The sequence below is a fragment of the Hesperophylax consimilis genome, chromosome 14 (genome assembly GCF_061612785.1).
Source record: "Hesperophylax consimilis isolate HC1 chromosome 14, BYU_Hcon_1.0, whole genome shotgun sequence".
NCBI classification, from domain to species: Eukaryota; Metazoa; Arthropoda; class Insecta; order Trichoptera; family Limnephilidae; genus Hesperophylax; species Hesperophylax consimilis.
In genome coordinates, this window is record NC_142849.1 from 29,204,332 (window position 1) to 29,222,493 (window position 18,162).

The window sequence follows — 18,162 nt, forward strand, 5'->3', positions numbered from 1 at the left end:
TTTATTGAAATCCTGTTAAAACGTGATGGCAATCCATTTCCTGAAAAAATATATGTTTCCATACAGAATATATATAAATAGGTGTTCTTTTCCTGAAAAATATAATGACGAAATGCGGTAATAATAGCATTTTTATGAACTCTTTTTCGGCCGCCCTCATAACACATTCGCGTTTTACTGATATCTACTCTGTTTGGAAATCTGTCATGTCATTATTTAAAGGTCTGTAGTCCCGTTTTTAACAGGAATACGAATAATTTGAGAAGATTTTTTAATAAATTAGCTTGGGTAGAGTTGCAGATTTCCGCTCTACGCTACACGAAAAAAATCAACCAGTATTTTTTTTTAATAATACTTCTACATATTTTAAAATGTTTGAATGAGAAAATCGTTTGTCCATCCTTTCCAGGAACTGAAATCGACAATTGTACCAACCTAGCCTATTGCCCATCGGGTAGGACCGTTATTTATTTAGTTTATTAACTGCTATAATGTCATCCGATTTCAGAGAAATCTGTTTATGTCTGATTGCCACCAACGTTGATATAAGGCATTGTAATCGGCAACGAGTTTATCTGCCAAGTTTCAGCTCGATCCGATACCGGGAAGTTCTGAATTCATTCATTACCGAAAACGAAAGTCAATTTAAAAAAATGTATGTAAGAAATATCACTTGGTTTTAACAATTACTACAAGAAACAACTATTTAAATGATGGTAAAATATGAATTAAAGTTCCATCTTTTCTAAATCAAAGTTAAGTTTGAAGGTTAGGAAATTCGCACACGTTATACAAATAACCGTAACCGTAAGGAAATTAATAATAAAAAAACGAGAAAAATGGTCGCATACCCCGAAAGAATACGATGGGAGATATGATCATAAATAAACCACTCACTAGATCGATATCGTCAGGCTTTTTGTATGTAACAAATTGGTCCTAAAAAGCATAGATATGCCAATGTATAGACGGTACAATTCTCATTCAGAGCCTACATATTAAAATTTACACCAATGAAAAACTCTGAAAGTTAATTCCATAGAATTTCAGAGTTTTTCATTGGTGGATATAGTTAGGCGTTATAGATATGACGTCACAATATTTCGGTTCTAATCTTCAAACGGATTTATACCACCTGCTAATAATTATCAAGAATGGTAATATTTGATTTTATATCGAGATTTACAGAAATTTGTTAATAATATATCACTATTTTGATTAATCTTTATAACGAATTGGTGTACATTATGAATACCAAAAAATATGCTTTAGATAAATTGAAGTTTTTCCTATAGCTTCGCTTGAGTAGAATACAAATAAAAAAATAAATTACTCAATAAATAATATAAATGCAAACTACTAAAAAAAATATTTTTCAATAGAAATGTATGAACGCATAAAGGAAATAACTTTTTAAAATTACAGTATTACACCTAAGATTATCTGTAACAGTTTCACTTGACTAACTTTTTTGCTTTCTTATAAAATTATTTACAAAATAAATAAAAACTAGATTTTTGCTTGAAATGGAACGTTTCTAGACTCCGTTTGTCAAAAGATTGTTATGCCTATTACCTACGATATAAGGTACCTATACCAAGAATATACACATTTTTGGGTTGTAGCTCCCTCTTAAGACTGTGGAGATTTCTCTATTATTCAATACATACCCTATATAGTCTATAGTATCCTGGGAAACGAAAGATTGACCATTCAATCGCGAGGACCGTGGATTGTAGACAGTATTCAAGTAGATGTGTAACGTCTTACTAATTTCATCAAGAAAGCCGAGATTTTAGAAATAGATCCCCGAAGCAGCGCGGGGCTCAGTGAGCAGAAAATCATCCGATAAACGGGCACCGGGGGAGAGGAATTATTTCATCCTGCAACCATTGCAGCCAGGGATGAACTAGAAATTAAATAGTAATGGAATTTAAATAGACTAACACAAGGTGGTCTTTAACTACGTATATATTTACGAGCCGAACTGCGATCCGAACCACGAATCATGGAAAAGGAATGAACTAACCACAAGCGGTTTTCGTTTTTTCGCTTCGTTCCTTTCGCATGGTTTGGCTCGCGGTTCGGCTCGCAAGTGTATACGCGCGATTAGATCAGCGGAGTTGTTCCGGGCTACGATTCCCCTCAGATAGAAGATGGTATCAGAATAAGAAGAAGTAGGTATTAGTGTACTAAGAAACGCCGAACTTCGAGGATTCGTAATGTACGTGGCTGGTACGAGGGCAGTTTCGCAGAGCTGTTCCGGAAAGGGTGAAGATTGATCTGATAATAGCCAACTTCCGATAGGAGAAGGTACCAGAAGAAGAATATTAAAACCTTATTTTGTACACAGTTGTGGATTTCAAGTTCAAAACAACATATTTGACTCGTCAAGGTGAAGCGTTTTCGAAAGCGCTTTTCTTTAGTACCTATGTACTTATGTACTTATTTGTCGTGTCACGATAATGCCGTTCCAAAATTAGCGACAAGTGGCTAGCTAACATTTTTTTACGTGATTAAGTCAGTGCCACCGAGCAACGACAGTTTGCAAATAATGGCGGATTGTTGTTGATTCTCGTTGTGACTGCTGATTAGTGTATAACAGACAGACTGGGACAGCACTGATTCTGTAATTTGGCGGTCTCGCGTCCATTTTTTTAGATTTTTTTTTGACGTGATTAATATTTAAATAAGTTAGCTCGTCCGGCCCTGCTAACTTCATTTATGATGGAAGATGGAACACGAGAAGTAACTTTCAGCATGAAAAACGGCCGGAGATACAGCCGAATGAACGTTCGTGCTCTCTCTCCCCGTTTCAGATTTCGCACGAGATCTCCTCTTGCTGTAATAGTGGCCATTAGTTTGGTGGAAAGTAGTTTTGATAAGAGGCTTTTATACAGGCTTTTTAAAATAATTAATCTGTTTTTGAACTAAATCATCACTCCCTTGGAAATACTAAACAATACTAACTAAGCTGCTCATTTTGCTCGAAAGTTACGAACATGGAACTTAGAACACGCACCTTTATTTGATTTTTAAAAGTTTTTGATATGGTGTTTGTACACCGAGAAAAATGAGTATTGCTGATTTATTATAAATATTTCCAAATTATTGGTAATCCGGTCAAAAACGAGACTGCTGAAATGAAATACGAAAATATTTGGATTTTCATGATCACGTGTTCCGACATCGCCATAGCATATTCGTGTTATACTGAAAGTTTACTAGGAAACCTATCAATGCATTCGTTACGGGCCTTCAATCCCGTTCTTAACCGGATAAGGAATAATTAGAAGAAATTCTTAATAATTTTGAAATATTTTTTATCAGAAAGTTTTCTTCGTGTGTATATTGTTATATGATTGCTTTCCCCAAGAGCCCCAACAGAAGAATTTACATGGGCAATGTCAATTCATTCACGATGAAGACTTATGGACTTTGGTATGGTCTTTGTAAATGGTATGGGCTTTGTAAATGGTTTGGGCTTTGTAAATGGTATGGGCCTTGTGAATGGTTTGGGCTTTGTAAATGGTATGGGCCTTGTAAATGGTATGGGCTTTGTAAATGGTTTGGGCTTTGTAAATGGTATGGGCATTGTAAATAGTATGGGCTTTGTAAATGGTATGGGCTTTATGAATGGTATGGACCTTGTAAATGGTATGGGCTTTGTTAATGGTTTGTGCTTTGTAAATGGTATTGGCCTTGTAAATGGTATGGGCTTTGTAAATGGTATGGGCTTTGTAAATGGTATGGGCCTTGTGAATGGTTTGGGCTTGGTAAATGGTATGGGCCTTGTAAATGGTATGGGCTTTGTAAATGGTTTGGGCTTTGTAAATGTATGGGCCTTGTTAATGGTATGGGCTTTGTAAATGGTATGGGCTTTGTAAATGGTATGGGCCTTGTGAATGGTTTGGGCTTTGTAAATGGTATGGGCCTTGTAAATGGTATGGGCTTTGTAAATGGTTTGGGCTTTGTAAATGGTATGGGCATTGTAAATAGTATGGGCTTTGTAAATGGTATGGGCTTTATGAATGGTATGGACCTTGTAAATGGTATGGGCTTTGTAAATAGTTTGGGCTTTGTAAATGGTATTGGCCTTGTAAATGGTATGGGCTTTGTAAATGGTGTGGGATTTGTAAATGGTATGGGCCTTGTGAATGGTTTGGGCTTTGTAAATGGTATGGGCTTTGTAAATGGTATGGGCCTTGTGAATGGTTTGGGCTTGGTAAATGGTATGGGCCTTGTAAATGGTATGGGCCTTGTGAATGGTTTGGGCTTTGTAAATGGTATGGGCCTTGTAAATGGTATGGGCTTTGTAAATGGTTTGGGCTTTGTAAATGGTATGGGCACTGTAAATAGTATGGGCTTTGTAAATGGTATGGGCTTTATGAATGGTATGGACCTTGTAAATGGCATGGGCTTTGTAAATGGTTTGGGCTTTGTAAATGGTATTGGCCTTGTAAATGGTATGGGCTTTGTAAATGGTATGGGCTTTGTAAATGATTTTCCACAAACAAAGAAAAAATTTTTGTAGTTGTCGCCATGACTAAAATTTGGTCCTGTAGAAAAAATTGGTCCTGTAGGCGTGGTCGTGGTGGTCATTTGACTGATGTTATTGTTTACTATTAACGGCATACCTTTCTCTTTATAATGAAATAAACATTCGATCATTTATGTTAAAAAATGGCATTTTTCTTTGAATATCAAAATAACACCTCTTATTGGAAAACCCTGTATGTATGAAGAATGAGTTAATGATGAATGCAAGTAAGTCTAAAGCAATGGTGTTTGACAGAGATAGTAAGAAAACAGTATGCAATATAGTTGTGGATGAGGAATACTTGGAGCAGGTGGATGAGTTTGTGTATTTGGGAAGTATGTTTACAAGAGATGAGAAGGCTGACAGAAATATTGAAAGAAGGGTAAATGCATTAATAGTGGACTGAACGCAGTTGGCGCTATCAAAAAATTGTCCAAAGAAGCGAAGCTAGCAATCCACGATGGAGTGCTTATGTATGGAAGTGAGGCATGGAACTTGCTGAGAAAGTATGACAGCATAGTGAATGCTGTAGAAATGAGATCCCTGAGGGGTATGTGTAGTAAAACCATGTATGATCATATGAGAAATGCGGAGACCCGCAAAGAGTGCAAGGCTGATGTAAGCGTAATGAGTAAGATTAAGAAAGGGACGCTTATATGGTTTGGGCATGTAGAGTCAAGAAAGGAGTGTAAGGAGAATGTACGACGCAAATTCGAAGGGTAGCAGAAGTCGGCGACGCCGCGCCTGGGAGAAAGACATGGCACGATCAAGTGATGATACAGAGTTATAGAAGAGTATGTATGAGACTATGTATGAATGTGAATGAGTGTTTGCCAAGACCGAGTTGTTTCGCGGTCGAACGCGGTCCTGCGGGGAAACGGCGTGATGGTTCGTTGGTTAATTTTTTGACGGGTCTGTGCAATTTCCCCGATAATATTAAAGTAAAGAAAATAAAAATTCGTAGAAAAGTTTAAAACTAAAATTTTCCGATCTTTGTCTGGAAAATTTCAAGCTCATAAAATATTTGAGTTTTCCAAGTTATAACGAGGAACTAAAGCAGCATGTGAGGTCATGCCGCGCCGCTCCTGAATTTTCCAAGACCGAATTAAGCCTCCCGCTTTTCTAAAACTGACCTGAAAAGTCAACCTGCCATGAAGATTTTAATCGTTTTATGATTTCACGATTCAATCTAGGAAATTCTGACATTCTAGGAGAAAGGAATTTTCTATATTCAAAATGTATATTATTATGAACGTTACGTATTGACATATTACGTAAATTAAGAACAACACCATGATAAATATTAATAAAAAACATTGTTTTAATTTAAAATTTCAGATTTTCCAATGATTTTTACGCATTGAGAATCTTTCAGATTTGCAATTTTTGTATTTAGATGATATTTTTGTTCTAATATACAGGGTGTTGAGGGACGTACTTTAATTTTCTTCCGCATGCCGATCAACCCGATCCTGATTGTAAAACACCCAGGGGAGATTATTCCCTCAGGTCAATTGGTATTTTTCAAAGTTATAGGACGACAATAATAATAAATTATGTGCATCAAAACAACTGGTCTTATACAGGTTTTTCCAATAAGAGGTGTTATTTTGAATAGCCGCTATTTCGGTAGATGTTACTTTTGAAGCTGTCATTTTTTGACATTTGACAAGTAGAAACTACGCCATTAATAAAAATGGAACGATACACGCTTCAACAACGCATTGAAATTATTAAAATTCACTTGAGTGAATCAAATGCAAATCATCTTGAGTGATGAGGCCCATTTCCACCTCGGTGGCTTCGTCAACAAGCAAAATTGTCGCATCTGGGTCTCGGAAAACCCAAGATTTATTGTTGAAAAGCCTCTCTATTCTCAACGTGTGACTGTTTGGTGCGGTTTATGGTCCGGTGGAGTCATTGGACCTTACTTTTTCGAAAATGAGGCTGGAGCAACAGTTACGGTGAATGGATTGCGCTCTCGAGAGATGATTAATGATTTTTTATGGCCGGAATTGGATGGTATTGATCTGGAAAACGACGGATCTGGAAAATACTTTCAACAAGACGGCGCTATGTGCCACAAAAGCAACGAAACCATTGATCTTTTACGATTGAATATCAAAATAACACCTCTTATTAGAAAACTTGTACTTAATTTATTTGAAATTTACAGCGAAATATCAGGGCTACGTGCAGCGGCGGCGAATGACAAGCAGTGACATCAATTGTCTCTAATAGAAGCTTTCATTCACAAGTACACACGATTCGCAGGGTCAATTTAAAGAATGTCCCCGGCTTCGGCATCTCCTGTCATGTTCAATGCGCACCATAGAATAAACGCGATGGCACTATGTCTTTCGTTTATCGTAAAAATTAGATACCAAATAAAGCTTAGGGACGCTTAGGTCATGGCCGTGAGGGAGACAGCACGATAAATATTATATGTTTTAAAAAGATGAACAATGGTTGTTTTTCAATTGGACAGTTCGGAAAAGGTTTGGAATAATTATTTATGCTGTTATCGATGTGGAATGAAGCTAAAGAATGATTGATAGATGAAGATAAAGTTCTGTTATTATATCATTATTGGCCAGTGGCTTCACAAAACTGAAATAATATCATAAATTGGATAGAACCTTCAAAGAACTTGAAAATTAACGTTGAAATTTGAAGATTTTTTCACATTCTTTGAAATAACCCGTCCTAAATTTAAATGGAATTGATAAAAGTCGCGTCGCTTCGCACCACGAAACCACAATACTCTTAGCTTCGCACCCAGTATCTTGGGATACTATGGAGGGGCGTTTCAAACCCTTATTAAATTTACTATTTTATTTACTTTAATGTTGTGCACAACTACATTAAAACCTAACCTCTTTATAATAATTAGCCGTAAGTACGTGGGTTATTTATTTCCAATATACTATATTAACATAATATGTATTTTGATAGTGGACTCGTGACGTACCTACATACAAATTGATAGTAGATAATAATATGTGAGCATTTTTCACAATATCAAATAAAGATTAGTCACACATTGAAGCTTAAAAAAAAACTTGTCAAAAAAGATACCGGATTTCAAAATTTCATTCGTATTTTTACCATGCATTTAATATCAGGTTTTAACATTCAACAAATTTTTTTCAGAACCCTGGATGACATGTACCATTTTATGTACCACACGTCACTACCAATGTAGAAATAGGGCAAAGAGCGAGTGCTTCCCAGCCCCGTAGTTGGAGTAAATATCTGGCGATATTATATATTTACATTATATAATATACCCACGATTATAATATAATTCCCGGTTAGTAGTTTGAAAATTCATCTATCTACCGATCTCGCCGTCGCGGTCGCGTCGAGCCGTTGCCATTGCGGCCAAAAGCTAAATAATTACGGCAGACTGAACCACGAAATACACCACACGAATTCACATCGTTGATAACTAATACGTAGTGAGCTTCCACCGTGAATAACTAATTGAATCGACCCATCTTGAATATAATTACGTGTAAAATCGTTCAAACGAGCTTATCTTTAAAAAAATTATTCTACCTTTCATATTAAAGTTTGAGATGATATTATTAATATTTGATATCAAAATACCAATGTAAAATAGTGCCTATTAACTCCCACTTATGTATTGTAAGTTCCTCTCAGAGTTTTGTAACTCATCGGGATTGCTCTAACATGAAATAAAAAAAATATATTATGTTCTAAATGACGCACAGTTAGTCAGTTATGCTTAATGTCGACTAGGTTTCGCTTGTACCCATGCTTTTAGATGACATCAAGAATAATTATGTATTTGCTTTGCGGCACAGAGTAAATATTATAGCTACCAACTAGCTTAATAATGTTGAAATGGTTAAGTTATCTAGAGCATACACTATGAATTAAAAATATCAAACCTCTAACATATATTTTTAAAAGAGCAATGGACCAAGGTGTGAGCCTTGGGGGACACGCGGCGTTAAGTAGTGAGGCACGAGGAAGGGCTAAACAGTTGAAAAAAATGATTATATGAACGACTAGACTCCCAAAATTATTGAAACCAATCAAAACCAATTTTAACCTAACTGAGATTATTTGCATACTTTGTTATAATTTTGTCAAGGGTTGAAAATAAATGTATACCTAGGTACTTTATAAGAGCTCATTTTTAGCTCGGTATTGGTATCATTGTACTAAGGCTATTAAAATGAAGTGAGTGTCACGTACTTGGCGGTTTGGTCGGTGCGGGGGTGGGGCTGGGTGCGGGGGTGGCCGCTACACCCCGCTCCCCCGCGGCCGGTTCGCCCTGCCCCTGGGACCCTGCACACACACCAACCACACTCGTTACAATCACAGGAATCTAATCACCAACACTACATGCAAGCAACATAATACGAGAACTACACCCCTGGGAACCCACCATAGTGAACACTTTCGCTAATCAATTGAAAAAGATTAGAACTTTTTCGGAAATGCGCAAATTTTAAATTGATATTTTTTGCGAATTTGGTAATAATTGAATCGATAAGATTCCAAATTTAAAATAACTCGTCAATTTATTGTAGTTTGGGAAATATTGACTAAAACTATAGAGCACAATAGGTATATTTCATTGAAAAACCACCCCTATTATAAATAGGGTATAAATGCAATACATTGGTTAAATTAAAAGAAGAATTTTTCTACCTTAACATGCGACTAATAATGCTGAAATTATTGATACTTTTAGTTTTAACAAGAAACAGGAAACACGGGGTAAACACTAATACAACCGCCTCGGTGAAAGATCACAATTCGGAATAGGAAGGTTGCTCGAAGTGGCTTTAGGCGTGTTTAGTGAGCAGATCTGATTATCCAGGTACTTCTCAACTTTCCTCTCCCTGATCCTCTCTCTCCAGTCTCATTCATACCCCAAATGGGGATTTCATGGTCCTACTTAAGATCAGTTAATTCTTGTGTGGTATTAACATTAAAAAAAAATCATTCAAAAACTAACGTATGATTTTTTTGTTTTTAATTTTAATAACCACATTTTTAATTTGTCGCACGAAAATCTAACCAGGAAACTGCATACCACTGAAATATTGCAGTTAAACATTATTATTGGTTAAGTTTGCATAATATCACCGTTTTAGTGTTTAACCTCAATGGATAGAGAATAATACATATTTCTTATTATTTGTATTTTGGTAATCAGAACCTTCAACTTTTTTTTTTACAAAATCTCTAATCACAAATGCAAATTAACAACTTTGCTATCTCGTAAAAGTATCCTAATTCCTCCGGGTATCTTGAATTGATCAACTTTGATCCAACTTCATTTAAATTTTCGAAATATAGTCAACCAAGATCTTTGTCACGAATTCGGGAACGGAATGAATAAATAAATACTAATTTATTAGTGGAATGAGTGGATGATACCGGATGGCATAATTATACCTACTAATCCAGTAACGTGGGCTATATTGCTTTATAACTCGTTACCCACTCTGAGTAGAAACTTGCCAAGTTATTCGAGAAGTTCTGGCTTCGTCAGGTTTATTGGAACTTAGTCAAAGTGTAATTTTAGACTTTACGTCATTGAAGTGGTTTTCTTTTGTAAATAATCAGCAATATTAATTAACCAGTTCCTCGTTATTATTGTAAATTTATTAAAAATCTCCCCAAAAACGTGATTGGATGCCTTTAACGAATTATCAGTAAAACACAGATGTGCTATGGCAATGTCTAAAATTGTAAACCTTTCGCATTTCGTCATTGTCATCAGGTATATGATCACGTGTTCCGATATATTATGAATGTACAAAAAGTTTATTAGGAAACGGCCTGCAATCCCGTTTTTAACAAAATTTTAATAAACATATTTTTTTCTCCGTGTTTGTTGATACTAACTGTTAGTGATGTATTTTGTTTATTACAGCAGTTGGAGCCCGACTTTGATTCAATAGAAAAATATAAAACAAATAATGTTTGGTATTTTTGTTTGACAGCTAATTGAATCAATATAAAAAAAGCTTCGTAGCATGATGATATGATGAAAATAATAATAAATGTTTTATTATATTCCTTTTTTGTATCAAACAGAGATAATAATATTCTCATTGGGATCTCCCGTGTTGAGGATTTCATTTATTACATGCTATTAAAATTTAGTAGTATAGATAATATAAACAGTAAAACATAAGTAATTATAAACATATTATGTAGGATTTTCCCTGAAATAATCGTAAATACGGTGACCGGATAAATCATTTAATTCATCACATCTTTAAAAAGTTATATAAAGTCATGGAAAGTGATGAAACAAAAACTTTATTAACTGGGTTAAGTAGGTTAGGTTAGGTTAGGTTAAAAATATTTTTTTCATCGTTTTTAATGACTTTATATCACTTTTTAAAGGTGTGTTGAATTGGCATGGAACCGTAAATACAGGATTTTCCAATAAGAGGTGTTATTTTGATTTTCAATCGTAAAAGATCAATGGTTTCGTTGCTTGTGTGGCACGTAGCGCCGTCTTGTTGAGAGTAAACGTTGTTCAGATCAATACTATCCAATTCTGGCCATAAAAATCATTAATCATCTCTCGCTAGCGCAATCCATTCACCGTGTGCAAATCATGTCAGATCATATCGTTCGCTTCACTGTGAATTTTTTGTTCTTCTCATTTTCGATAAAGATTCTTCTTTCTAACTGTGGAAGGTTTAAATTATGTATACAATTTTTGAGATGATCGTTTATAAACTCTACTCGCGATAAACATTTCACGTGGTTCCTTTATATAATGTTTAACCGCCGTGAATTCTTGGAGAAAGTGGATTAGTTTGTGTTGGGTAACGGTGGGACAAACGGACATGCTACTGGGTTTTACTGATACATTTATTACAAAGAAAATGCTAAAAATAACATTGTTTCTTTATTCGGTAGTATAATCATTAATGTATGGAATTAAGAAAAAATTAGAAAAAAATTATATTTATAAAATTAAACAAACAACCACTGCATTCGCGAAAAGTCCGTAATAAATCCGCGCCTACGCGTGGAAAAAACAGACATTTACTTTATAAAATTTCAGGCACCTACGTCACTAGAACAGTTCTCACAAACAGAAAAAGGTTCGAAGCTTTTAATGACCTTGACTTGCATGGAAGGAATTGAACCCAGCCTTCGTCAATTAAGTACATCCTTAAGCATTTTCCTAAAAAGTTTGTTTTTATTTAATTATTTTTTCCTCTGCAAAATTAAGTGGTTCTTTAAGTTTTTGTTTATGTTCATAATAAATGTGATATATGGTAATTAGGTTGAGTAGTTAATCGATAGATGGCGGTAGACATAAAGCTTCCGCCAGGGCCCAGCCAGATGTCGCTAGTATAGCAGGTACTTGCGAGAGATATTTTCGGACGGTGCAAGCCTCTGGAGGCTCAGAGATTTACCTACCCTCGGGTAACGAACAGTGTAGTTGACCAGACAGGTTATTGTAACGTAAATAAACGCAATTATATTTAGAACCTTTTACTGTTTTAAAGAGTTCCCAACACCCGAAGTCTGCATAAGTAAAGGCAGATATAACAACTGACACAACAGTTTCCCCCCTAACGCGTTCATCAGCCCCATGAATACATAACAATTTAATGTTACGAATTATGTGGCAGAGGGCCGGAGGAACATAATTTATTTGTAAAATGTAACTTAAAAGTCCATCCGTCTGAATCGGTTATTAAAAAAATCTACGACAAAAATATAATAATCCCTTCTTGTAAATAAAACAACTCAATTCACGCAGATTTCCCCATTTTGAGCGGTTATTGTTTGTATTCTCAGCGTAAGATATTCCCTCTTCAAGTACAAAGCAGAAGTAAGATGGCAGCTCCTGGTAAATAGCTGACAAGTCCTTTGCTCAGTTCATATCCGCTAGCCCCACTGTTACCCTACTTAGGAAGAACTATGTTCGCGAGAGTAAAGAAGAGGGAAGATTGATATGACATCGACAGAAAGGAGAATGCAGGAAATTCAATTATCGGAGGAACGAATGCAATAGTCGATAGTCGCTAGTAATGGTTGTCAAAGGAAGCACTCCACAAAGAAATTCTGATACCAATCTTGACGGTTGATGGTGGGGCAGCTATCAAAGGATAAACTGAAGTGCATTGTGTAAATTAGTGCAGTATTCATTAGAAAATAGATCGCTACGACGTATTTACCTGTTTCATATGTTATTTGGACTATTCTTCAAAGCATATATGGTAACCTAATTAAATGTTTGGATATAGTGGAACGCGTACCGATGGTTGGATGACGACGTGGCACTGACGAGCTGGACCGATGACTCGTGGTCGATTACCTATATACTCGTATTACCGCAAATAACCGACGTACGTATGGCACTATTTCTAGCCTAAGAAAAAACTTGTGAGGCTGTGATTTATCCAATAATTTTTACAATCACGTGCATTTTACGAGGGTTTCTTTTGGTGAAGTCATCGCTTGGTAGATGATTTGGACACATAATGAGCATGGATGGAAAGTAGAGGTTCCAGGTAGACGGTGCAGTCAAATTAATCAACCATTACGTACAGAAGATCAAAGCTTTAAAAACTAAAAACATAGTTTTGCTACACAAACATAAATACACTTCTGTATCGATTTCCATGTGTTAATTTATAATGTATTTCACTGGTGTGGTAGCCAAGGAACATTTATAACTGTATCTAGTTGCGTCAGTTATGTGCCTACCTGCTTGAATTTTGTCACACGTCAGAAAAATATTGTGTGTACCTTCAGTGCATATATGAGGTTGAGAACCCAAGATCTTGAAAACCTGAAAAATATCCCTACCTACGCGTGAATCTTTATGGGTCAGCACGCCGCTCGTCCAATTCGCAATTATCGCATTATTTCAAAAACATATCCTATCGTATTAGCAATAATTCCCTTCCTGTGGTGCCTAAAGTACATCGTGGATAGATTACCTACCCGTAAATCAACTTTTATATGAAACAAATTTGACCTAAAAAACCATAGATATGCCAATATACATATACAGTAAAATAATAATTCTCATTCGGAGCCTAGTTATTATACTATACACCAATGAAAAACTTTGAAAGTTTATTCCATAGATTTTCAGAGTTTTTCATTGGTGGATATAGTTGGGCACACATGACGTCACAATATTTCGGTTCAAATATTCGATCGGAGTTATACCCTCTTGTACCTACCATCGTAGCGGGAAAAAATGGCAATTCATTGATCCCAATCCTATATTGAAGTTTCATAAACAAGTATTATTACAGTCCATCAAAATTGTTTGCAATAATATTTATAAAAACCTTCGCACCATCTTTCGCAGTATCCTTGAACGTTCTCTTATGGAGAATAAAGAAAATTTAATTAAAATGCTACTTCAATAATTGGTATTCGAATTCTGAAATCCGAACACGAACCATGTCACAATGGCGGCAAGCGGTGACAAGTAATGGTATTAATAATTTCGACTAGAGGAATGAAACATGTTTTTTTTTAAGTGTGAAATGTCGGCTTTGTCACAAACACACTTGAATGATTGGTATTGAAAATGGTTTTAATTTTGCTTAAACCGTATTTTGTGAATTTTCGTCTAATTCCGGAAATTCTACATTTTCACGAGCTATCAACATTTATCTTAACGTGGAACATTGTTTTTAACTGCCGTACTGTGAGTCAGGCGTTAAAACAAAGTGGGCTTCAGAAACAGATTGAGCCACTTGCACTATGATTTTTTTTCACTACAGGAACATTTCTAAGTATTCATTACGTAAAAAAATAATGTATTTCCAAAGCCGCAGTAATTTTCAAAATTTTTACAGTTTTACCTGTAAAACGGTAACATTTTTTTTACATAACCTGAAAAGTGATAATATACCTAAAAGTGATAGGATGTACCTAACTATAACCGATTAATACATTTAAATATGGATTTAAGGTAGTTTTCCAGTTCATAGAAATAATACAGATTATTTAACAATATTTCATTGAAAGTGCGCAAACTAATAAAATTATAAAACCATTTTTTTAAATTTATAAATATTGGTGTGTTACCGTATTTTCAGCAGAAAAATCTTTTCACGTGAATTTTTAAAAGTAATTTAAATAGCATGTAAGTGGCTCATAGTATCGCAGTGGCGGCCCTGTCTGTCAGCCCACCTCCGGATGCCCGCGGTTAATGTTAATTGTTGTCTGCTTAAATTCAACGAGAGTTTGCACCTATCTCGTGGTAAAGTTTGCACCAACTTTGCGTCGCTAATTCATGGAAATAGTTTCTACCGGTTCTACGCAGATATCTGCCGACATATTGGATTTTCATTCGAAACTCGTCTGCATAAATTTCGGGAAAAGGAAATTGAAAAACGAATGTTTTTTTTATTTATTTGCACATGGACGATTTTTGAATACTTATTAGTACATAATGATCCAAGTCTTGTACTGTTAAAAAATATTAATTTACAACTAAAATTAACTGCACTGGAATATAGCCGATCCCAGATGTAAATGCATTTGAAAGGTAAAACAAATTCTCCTACAAATGATACTATACAATCAACAGTTCTAATCCTTTAAGCATGGGTTGTTTAATAGAATTTGAAAACTTCATCAAATTTCAACATCCATTTTCTAGTTCTGTGAAAGTCCTATTCAAGTTCTGTTATTATATCATTATAGGCCAGTTACTTGACAGAACTGAAATAATAACAAAACTTGAAAAGAATGTTCACAGAACTTGAAAATTAAGGACGGGTTGTTTCGGAGAATTTGAACAATTCATCAAATTTCAACGTTTATTTTCGGGTTCCGTGAAAGTCTTATTCAAGTTCTGTTACTATATCATTATAGACTTGTTGCTTGACAGAACTAAAATAATAACAGAACTTCGAAAAATATTTCACAGAACTTGAAAATTAACTTTGAAATATGAAAAATTGTTCAAATTCTCCGAAACAACCCGTCCTTAATTTTAAATTTGAAGAATTGTTCAAATTCTCTGTCATTCAAAATTGTGAATTAAATATCTATGCTTCATTCCTTGTTTAAAACACGGATACCTAATTCAATTAGATTTTAGCATCGTATTAATTACGACACAAGGAACATTTTCCGCTTACTCTGATGGTAGTGGGATATTTTAAAATATTGGCAGGTTACGCGTAAACCGAGATTTTTTATCTTGTTGATACCCTAATAGTGTATTTACTCTTCCAAGCTCAACAAATATACAATATAACCCTTTATCTTAGCCAGTCGTTCCACTGTCTCGGAAACTGTACCGAATTAACAAAAACTGGAGACCCCATGATTCAGTACCGATACGGAGCTAGTGGGACAATTATTGTATTTTATTTCAGTGGAAACACAATTAATTAATCTGGACTATAAACATATCAACTGTGAAGTTGTGTACAAATAAGATGGCGAGTATATACTCGGGCTTAGTATTGTATTTGTCATCACAAACTCCAGAGTAGTGAGACAATGTGTAAACACCCATCAATTAAACTCTGAGGTTGTGTAAATAAACTAAATCCTTAATTAATAAATAAACATAATGGAACTAAATTAATAGCAAATATTCAAAGATCCCAGAAAGAGTTAATCATTGACTGAACTCCGCGAAGTCTTGCTATAACTCGACCACTGTGCATTTCGTATATCTGTAAATTTGTTTGTGTGTTCCAGGTCCGATTAATCATGTCAAGATGGTAGCCGTGGTTGGTAGTACCTTTTTCTTCAGACAGAGCGCGCTCAGGCCCCCTGACGATCTGGCGCGCTGTCAAATCGGAATAATCTACATTACGCAGAGCCTACTGTTCACGGAACTAATACTTTATTTTAAGATGTTTCACCATTTTTTTTTTACATGAAATAAAATATATATATGTATAAAATTAAAACAGATCATTGAAGTCCTCCTCACTAGGAGATCCTGTGCTGAGGGGGACTATATATGTTAGTATACGTTTTCAGCAATTAACATGATGTTTTTAATATATTAGCTAGTTCTTCTTCCGATATTTCCTTAAGCCAAGATTTGATGTCCTTAATGTAGTTATTTTTCGTTTTCCTTTGTTTGATGTTGAGAGGGAGTTTATTATATAATTTAATTGCTAAAAATTCAGAGTTTCTTTGTCCAAAGGTAGAATTACATTTAGGAATATTTAGCATGTCTGTTTGCTTGGCTCTGGTTTTATGATCGTGAGAGGGGTTTGCCTCTGGTTTATTTTTTAAGTGATGAACTAGAATATTTTTAGCATAGATTTTTTGTAAACTTGGAACATCAAACAGATTAAAAATATCAGTAGTTGGCGTCCTTACGGGGAGCTTTAATATGGTCTTTATGATCCAATTTTGAGTTTTCTTTGGTAGTTTAATATGGTTTGATGATGCTGAGCCCCATCCTATTATTCCATATTCCAGTAGAGAGTGGCATAGAGCATAATATACTCTCTTTAGATCTGTAGTTGACAAGATATTTCGTAATTTTTTGAAGAAATTTCCCCCATTTATTCAATTTATCAATTCATGGTATGTAGTTGTTGATATTTCTATACATAATTGTCCTGTATTGTCAGTTGAAGACATATCTTTGTATATGTTTCGCCATTTCAATATGTTATACTACTCTGTCGATGTAGCCAACATGGCACCCTGAGTAAGGGTTCGCTAAATACTCTAATGAATGTACATAATGATTCTTGTGTAATATCGCGTGCACACGGAAACCGCATTATACCGGGATGGTTTCCATGGAGAATAAGAATCCGTCTACCCATCTGTGCTGAGGGTTTACCTGTATCTACCTATATTTCCTATTGGGAGGTGAGTTTTCAGTTTTCAGGAAGCCACCGTCGAGACTAAGGACGTATTTAAATATGTGAACGGAAATTAAAATCAAACAGAGGTACTGGCGCATACCAATAATGGTTTCACACTATTTACGGATTATTACACATTGATTTTGAGTCTATTTAAATTATGTTTATATTTAGTATTTTCACCATCCTGTAGATAACTATCCATTGTAATAAATAAATATTCCCAATAAGCAGAAAACTCGGCTAACTTACCTGATAATACAGCGCAAGACGTGGAGAAAACTTACGGATATAAAATATTGCTAATTTATTAAGAATCTCTTCAAATTATTACTAATCCGGCTCACAGGCTTTTAATGAATGAATTTATAAGTCACCTAATAAACTTTCAGTAAAACACGAATGTGACGCGATGCCGGAAAACGTGATCTTAAAAATTCTAGTATTTTCACATTTCGACATTCAGGGCAAATAATGCAGGTGCATTAACACATATTTCGACGAATGTACTAAAATTTAACAGGAAACGGCCTGCAATACCGTTTTTAACCAGATTTTAATAAATCAGTCCGTGCACTATTCATAGCTTCGAAGACTGAAGAAGATATTTTATAAATAAACAATTAGAAATATACGTAATACTATGTATATCTCTTTTGACAGCTTATCGAAAGGTTGGTGAAATACCCTCTAACTCATGATTTTCAGACAATTAAAATATTATACCTTTACCAAAAGAGTAAGCTGTGCTAAAACAGGGAAACTGTTTTCGTAAAGTTT

General features: G+C 35.0%; 1 protein-coding gene across 3 annotated transcripts in view; it reads right to left on the reverse strand.

Moving 5' to 3' along the window:
* The window catches only part of LOC149418175 (tolloid-like protein 1), a 265,789-nt gene that overhangs the window by 32,662 nt on the left and 214,965 nt on the right, over positions 1 to 18,162 (reverse strand). The window contains exon 4 of one of the 3 annotated variants that reach the window (XM_089639714.1): positions 8,768 to 8,860. The exons of the other annotated variants lie outside the window; for them this stretch is intronic. Coding sequence (XP_089495840.1) covers positions 8,768 to 8,860 — 93 coding nt within the window. The remainder of the gene's footprint in view (positions 1 to 8,767; positions 8,861 to 18,162) is intronic. 3 annotated transcript variants of the gene reach the window in all.